At 35.6% G+C, this 7,757-nt stretch overlaps 1 protein-coding gene across 1 annotated transcript; it reads right to left on the reverse strand.

The window, feature by feature from the left end:
- LOC109234126 (plant UBX domain-containing protein 2-like) lies at positions 225–7,457 on the reverse strand. Its single transcript, XM_019399978.1, has 3 exons — positions 6,306–7,457; positions 1,826–2,104; positions 225–775 (listed from the first exon to the last, which is right to left on the reverse strand). The coding sequence occupies exons 1-3, from the start codon at positions 7,149–7,151 to the stop codon at positions 521–523; spliced, it is 1,380 nt and encodes a 459-aa protein (XP_019255523.1). The 5' UTR covers positions 7,152–7,457; the 3' UTR covers positions 225–520.

The raw sequence follows: 7,757 nt of genomic DNA on the forward strand, positions 1-7,757 counted from the left end.
GTATAGGTTAAATGGGAACAACCAAATAGGGCGCCCCGTGCAATTTTTAATCAGGCAAATTTGCGATCTTGTTCCTACAATGCTATTGTAACAACTGTTTGCTTTTCTATATTTTTAAATTATAAGCAGACTCAAGTTTGTTTTTCCACCTTGAGTTTGAAAAAGCGTCCAGACTTTCAGTAGTTTTGCAGCTAAAATGTTAGTGCTGGAAAATTTTCAAAATGTTAACTTCTAACTTAGATGTTGCCTCCTATTGCAACACCTAGATTTCTCTTGTATTCATCAAATGATCAATACATGTCATCTCTTATTCTCACTTTTGACACAAAATTTTTCTGCAAAAGCTGGATGTATAATTCAAAAAATACAACAGGACTGTACAGGTAATCTATGATTTGCACAAACATGATCATGCAGAGAAAAGAGAAACAGAAGAAGAAAATACAGCATTCCCGGGGCAGAGAGTTTTTATAAGGTTTCCAACACTCAGAAGAATTCAAAGTCTGATGTAATTTAGAGCTTACGAGGAAGCAACTGATCCAGTCTCGAGGGGCTCGCTGATTTCAAGAAGCTCATTACAAAGACCAGTAAAAACAACCGAATCTGTTTCGATAGGTTTAAATTTGAGTAGAGCTGCAGGAACCAAATCCTCCTCTTCAACTGTTACAGCCCTCTCCCCAGCAGCTGGAAAATGGGGAATCACCCGCCTTTTAACAAGCACTGGATGTAACAATTCGAACTCTAAGCTTGGTTCCTTTAACGCTGCGCTCACAAACTAGAAAGTAAAAAAGGAAAAAAATATGAGGAAGAAAAATCAAAGAGAAAATAAATAAATTAAAAGCACATGTATACACCAGATTACCAATCAATCATCACATGGAACAATAGATATTGAAAAAGTACCACACAATGCTCAGAAAACAGAACGTTTCCAGCTTAATTAGACATTTAATTTTCTATTCACATGAGATAAAACATGGAATTTCTACTTTAGTAATATAGTTGACCTTTATTTTCTTTTTCTTATCTTTTCCTTTTTTATTCTGTTGTTGAATCCATAGCACCTCTTTATCCTATTTCTATTAGCGTAACCAAATGAAAAAACGCCTGGCAAGAACTTCATTGGCAACACCACAATGATTAATGGAATTTTAAATCTAACTACAAAAATGGTCCGCGCAGTACGAGCAGGGATCTTCCTTGTAAAGATTAACTCATCCCCCATGCCCCACCCTCCTAATAATCTACATGTAAAATTTTCTCGTCCCTTTTTGTCCTTTCTATCTTAATGTTATTGCAGGAAAGTATTTTGATATCAGAAAGAAACTGAATTGACTCCCAACACCCCTTACCTTGAACTTTTCAAGTCTTTTAATAATACCATTGTACCGCGTAGGGAATATTTTGAGAACTTAAAGCTTATTTATATCGCATTCTACTTGGTATATGCTAATGATGAGCCATAATCCTTTGACGCACTCAACTGTGAGAGAGAGAGAGAGAGAGAGAGAGAGAGAGAGAGAGAGAGAGAGAGAGAGAGAGAGAGAGACTCAAATGGTACAAGATGTAGGTTATGAGCCAACCATACAAGGAGTTAAAGAGATATCAATCGATCGATTGATCGGAGAGAAGGGGGAGGGGGGTGAAGAAGTCTTTTATTGCTCTACAAAAAGTAATCGATTGTATACTTAGTAATTTGGAAATAAAGGAAGATTTTCTTTTGAATGTAAAAGAAGTTCCTTGCAGAAAATCCATTAAAGTTCTTACCAAATTAGATTTAGTAATTTGTCAACAAATATAATAACATAAAAGGCCAAGTACCAACCTCATAAAGAGCACTAGTTGGCTCCGAAGGTAGAAAGACACCTTGAAGCAATACTCCATCTGGAAACTGTATTCGGATAATGGATTTTGTGTACTTCTTTCTTGCAGCTTTTGCCTGCTTTTCCCGATAAGATTTAGGAATCAATAATTTGGAATCTTCTAATTTCTTCTTCCTCATCTCCGCTTCTCTTCTCAATTCCTCACGTGAGAGGTTAAAGAAGGAATCAGGTAGCTCAATTTTTGCTGCTATGCTCTCGGGAACAGAAAAGAACACTCGAATCTGTTGGGTATAGAAATAAGAATGTCAGAGGCAGAAAGGACCAATATAGCGCGAGCACTAAACAAAATGTCATACAAATAGGATAATTACTATGTAGTTTCAAAAGTCTGAAAAGTGTTATATGTAACTTTCCAAATTAAGCTTGACCATATTCACCAAAATAAGATTTGACTGTATTCACCATAATTAAACTTGATCATAAAAGTCTACAGAGGCAAGACAATATTCCAGTTTTCGAACGAATAGAAATAAGCCTAACAAATTAATTCTAAAGCAAATTCATGAAGTTTGATCATTACGTAGATGTTAAGAAACACACAAGTAAAAAACAGCACAAGTACTTCTTTCCTAAATACATAAATGAGATAATTATATAATAACTAAACAGCAAAAAGTTCAAGTTCAATTTTATCTTTCCAAATTTAACCTCATGTAATCATGAGTGTGTGTTCGCGCATGCTAACGCACCCCCCCCCCCCCCCCCCCCCCGGGGCCGTCGTTTCAAAATCACAGTTACCACAGAAGGTAATGCACTTAAGAATCATTTATGGATACAGGCATAGAAGAACACAATGGAAGAAGGATTTGGAACCGTTACCCTTTTGTTTAACTCATTTTTACACCAAATAACTCAATTTATTAAATATGTATTCTAATAGAATTGCCTCAGTATTTCCTCGTGATGAAACTGGACGTCTTGCCAGATAAAGTATATTCATCGAGAAAATCTTTTGAAATATACGAAAAAAGCCTATTTTATCAATTTAGGATATGTTGTGATGTGATCTTAACCGCTTAATGCAAACTTCTGTTGGATAACCTAATGTTATCCATTCTTTTCATCCCTGAAAACTGATCTTTTATATACTGACACACAAATATGTCTGAAAATAGAAGACATTACTTGAGGTTTCTACGAATTGTTAGGTTGTTCTGTAACCAGGACTAGCACCTATTAGAGGAGACCCAAGGTAAAAAGACACTTGAAGCGCCCTGAAGCATGGTGGGGAATTACTTCGAAATTACTAGTGCCGAAGTGCCAAGTTATCAAACAGTCTTAGGATCCTAGGAGATAGGGTGAGAAGAGGGGAATGAGTGTGGGCGAAGCAATCTTATGACAGGGTTTGGTAGCTCCTGAAAACTCAAGTAGAGGCCACTGGTTTTAACTCTTTCAAAAATAACTTTCCTTAAAGACTAGGTCATACATGAAAAGCGATGAATAGAAAGTAGTTCAAAGTTTAAAAAAGGTTAGCAAAATGTTTTTAACATGCTTTTTCCTTCCTTTTTTTTTTTTTGGATATATATCTCTTAAAAAGCTTAAGAGTTTTTCCTAAATTTTTAGTTTAATGTAACTATTGCAGCTTTATTTGATTTTGGAAGCTTCTGTGGCTTATAGAAAGTTTTATTTAACCCAGGAAGCCATCGGAACCAAATTTAAGGTAGCGTATCCGAGTTGTAGTTGTGACAGAGTGATAGACAGACAGACACGGCACCCCAACCAAAGCAAAGGAAGAAAACGAAAAACACAAGGAAATAAAAAAGGAGTGGAAAGAAACCTGTGTGGTGACTCCTTATAGAAAAAAATAAAAAGAAACTTGTCTGGTGACCATAGTGGTTGCTACTTGCTAGTAACATCCCAACTACACGAACCTGAGCAGCCAGGAAACCCCCCCCCCCCCCCCCCCCACCAAACAAAAAAATGAGAACTTGAAGGTTAAATGCCCTTAAATGCTCATCAATTAGGTACATTTTTGCCAATCTTACTTATGGATAAACTATGTTGAGAAACAGATCCTTACAATAGATTGTGAGTAATGTAGCTTTGTTTTGGTTGAAAATAATGTAAAGCATTGGGTTCTATAAAAAAGAACAAAAAACATAAGGAATTTAGTACACAATTCAAAGAAATCTTTGTTCAAAATATCCAGCGTACTCTCACAAATACTTGCTTTCCTAGCATCGATTCACACATACAGGAAATGATCACAATTCAAAAATCTGAGTATCATTTGGCTATAAGAAGCACGGTATTAACTCCAGTTCAAAATGCTAAAAATAGAATTTGAACTTATTAGTAGAAAACACTAAACAAATAGTAGTGGAGCTTCGAATGTGATTTATCTTTTTCTAGTCACTTGCTCCAAGGGCCTAAATCTATTGGTTGATTCTTAAAATACACAACTGAGAGGAGACTCAAAGAGTTAGGATTTCACAATGCTAATCCACGTCTTACTTTATCTCTAAATCAATGCTCTCTCATAAAAGGCATTAGCACCAGAAGATATATTCTCATCAGTTTATTTCAGACTCTTAGTAATAATTCTTCACCAAATATTTTGTTGCATTCAATCTCATAAGACCTTCAAACTTGTGGTATTCTTAACAGAGACTAAATTATGAGTATACCCAGCAACATTTGAAATATCTAATCGTATATAGCAAATTGTAGGATATTAGCTTATAGTTTTGGCAGCTAGATAAGATTCTGCTATAACATCCAAATGGTTTTACACATTGGAAGACATAAATGACAAAAAATTTGAAACTAAAGAATAATTTTATATTTATCAAGCATTGATGTATTGAGAAAACATGAAAAACACAAATGACATGCTTCATCAATTTTACAGATTCTAGTATCCCAAATATATATTCAACTCTTTCCACTTCAGAACAAAGTTAAAAAATTATTCGTTGGATTATTGTTTTGAAGATTTGGAATTAGACGCCAAAGCGAAATATTTTGGCAAAATGAAAGAGTGGGGGTCAGTGTCCCGTCACATAGGATTGACACGGTAGCTGAATTGCAATTATTAAATAAAAAGTAAGACACAACAGCGGTGTTCGACATGTTGAGAACTAAGTAATGGTGTTCAAGTGAAGGTTCATCAGTTTACGTAATTAAGTAATATCTCTAATAAAGAAGCCTAACCCAAAGTAATTGCAACATACTAAAGCTTTTTAATGTATCAAGTGGAAACAGGAAATGAGTAATTTTATGTCGTAGTAATCAATCTAACACGAAAGAGCCATGCCTAGAATGTCTAGTCAGGCATTTTCTTTCTACCACCAGATTTCTTTGCATGAAACAAACTATAACATAGAGAATAACCAAATAGACCGGTCCGGTCAATTTGTGCATAAAAACGCAATATGTTTCATCTACCCTCATATACTGAATTCACCTTCAAAACAACCTTATGGTTGGCATTTTATTACAGTTCTCATTGAAGAATAATTCAGACCAAAAATATGTCAGTACTACCACTCTGTAGCTCTCCTTGCTAAATCCTGATAACCATGCCAAGGACCAATAAACCGAAACCACCAGCTAGATGCTCGGGTCCCTTTCTAGAGGAAATACATATTACCATGAAATGATACACCTAATTAACATATTGCCTGCATACGAGTTTGGCTATCTGTGTCCCAGAGGATTTAGTATAGCGAGAGTGAATTTTATGAAAAAGCATAAAGAATATGGAGTCAACGAATCCAACAGTGTCATCTCAGAAGGAATATGAAAGAAAATCAATAAAGATATCGTTACTCCACCAACTTTTCAAACAATACTTCTATTAATGCACCTATTTCAAGTGTCTTATAGCTTTAAGCATCAATCTGCATTCTCTCAAACATCTATGTCCAGTTGAATCTATGTTGCTCGGGCTCTTCAAACATATTGATGGGTGCGTGTCGGATCCTCCAAAAGTAGTGCATTTATGGAGGATCCGGCACAGTGTGACAATATATTTGGAGACCGAGCAACATACTTGATAAATAAACCAAGCCAGAAGCTATAGTATCCTGACACAAAAATAGCAGAATTTCCTCATTAATTGGCTAATAAGAAATAAAGTAGCCATTACCTTTTAAGAAGAAGTTATGGACTTAAAAGAATGGTGCTATGTCACTATTTCAGTACGAAAACATCATTCATCAATTCTCATTAGTAAGGGCTTTACTTGATGGGAAGCACAAGTAAAGTAGCCAAGTTGCTACATCATGTTCAACTAAGAGAAATAATTGGATGCCAAGGAAATTTTATCGCTGAAGCATCAGGAAACGTAATACTATTCAGTAGTATCAAAAAGTTTCATTCGAGCACTAGTAAAAGAAAGCTTTAACATTGTATATAGGAAATTAAAAGAACATGGAAACAAAAAGACCGAACTATTACCAAAAGTTATCCAAATTCTACCTGTCTATCAATCTTCTTCGGCTCAACTGGTTCACTCGCCTTAACTTGGGATACGGATGCCAAGTCTTCAACCTTCTTCGGTTCCAAGAGTGAAACTACATTCTTAAGCATAACAAGTTGTTCTTCAGAAGGAACATCCATCACAGCCCAAATTTCCCCACCTTCTTCTTTCAACTCAAATCTAACAAATTCCAATAGCTCCACTCCTCCTACCACATCACCTATAGCCTCTTTTATTTTTGGATTCCCCATCCTTATTTTCCTATACTTGGCATTCTCTGGTTCCTTCACAATATTCTTTAACAACTTAATGACCACTTCAACTGACCCTTCTGAGGGCTTCCCTGAAACATATGCACTAACACATGTTTCCAATTCACTTTTAACTTCAACTTTACTTTCAAATCCCAAATTAGAAGACACTTCAGAACTTAAACAGCTATCAATATGAGTTGACACCTCTTCTTCAGAAACAAAACCACTACCACAGACAGGGCATTCAAACACATTAGTAAGTGAATACCCTTTTGGGTTTCTCTTCCCAGAAGTGATCAATTCACCATATGGATCAAAACCATCCTTCGATTCACTTTTGTTGACATGAATTTCACATTTACTCTCAATTCTTTGATCAGAATTACTTGGTTTTTGAGGCGATGTTTTTGTATATGAAGGTTGTTGATTTTGCCTTGTATTTAGGGGATGTGATGAAAAATTATTGACATGATTTGAGGGTCCTGAAGAAGATGAACCACCCAAAACTCTACCTTGGCCTTTAAACTTACCTGAAGAAGAAGATGTGACTTTTTTCATGAACCCTTTGACTTTATCCTTCATATCACCCATTTTTCAATAACACCCTCTCACCAAAATATGTCAATCAATCAATTCAAACCAAATTCAGGAACAATTCCACCTCTCTATATATAGAGGTGGGAAAGTTCCTTAGATCTCCTTGTGTTTTTTGTGGAATTGAGATGGGAATCTTTTCTGGGGCTAAGAAATGTAAGGAACAAGGTTTTCTGGAAGCATGGCTTTGGAGGTGGAAATTGGGAAGAAGAAGCAATGAGAAATTGGAAGTGGAATTTGTGAAAGAAATCTGATATTGGATTGTGTTATTGTTGGCGCGTTTGGGTGGAATATTCTTAATAGGTATTAAAAAAAATATATTTCTATATATAGCGTGCAAATACAAAATGTTATACTTTAAGGGTAACTTTTGCCGTTAAGATACAGCATTTTGTATTTGCACGCTATATATGCTGTCAATTTGACTAATAGCTATAGCATCTTCTTATTTTACGCTATATATATGAGAAACTTTATTGTGAGTGAGGCACCCCTATTTTGACAAGTGTGTTGCAGGCCCCCACTTGTCAGGACACTCTCTCTTTCCTCTTTACTAGTATAACAACCCGCGCGATGCGCAGAAATTTGACAGAAATATTAATC

This window comes from Nicotiana attenuata, chromosome 11, assembly GCF_001879085.1.
Source record: "Nicotiana attenuata strain UT chromosome 11, NIATTr2, whole genome shotgun sequence".
NCBI classification, from domain to species: domain Eukaryota; kingdom Viridiplantae; phylum Streptophyta; class Magnoliopsida; order Solanales; family Solanaceae; genus Nicotiana; species Nicotiana attenuata.

What these genes read in the sequence shown, in the direction of transcription:
- LOC109234126 (XM_019399978.1), bottom strand. Translation starts at nt 7,151, where the DNA reads ATGGGTGATATGAAGGATAAAGTCAAAGGGTTCATGAAAAAAGTCACA. An exon ending in CGAAGAAGATTGATAGACAG is followed by an intron (nt 2,105 to 6,305) that starts GTAGAATTTGGA and finishes TATACCCAACAG; the next exon opens with ATTCGAGTGTTCTTTTCTGT. An exon ending in CAACTAGTGCTCTTTATGAG is followed by an intron (nt 776 to 1,825) that starts GTTGGTACTTGG and finishes TTTACTTTCTAG; the next exon opens with TTTGTGAGCGCAGCGTTAAA.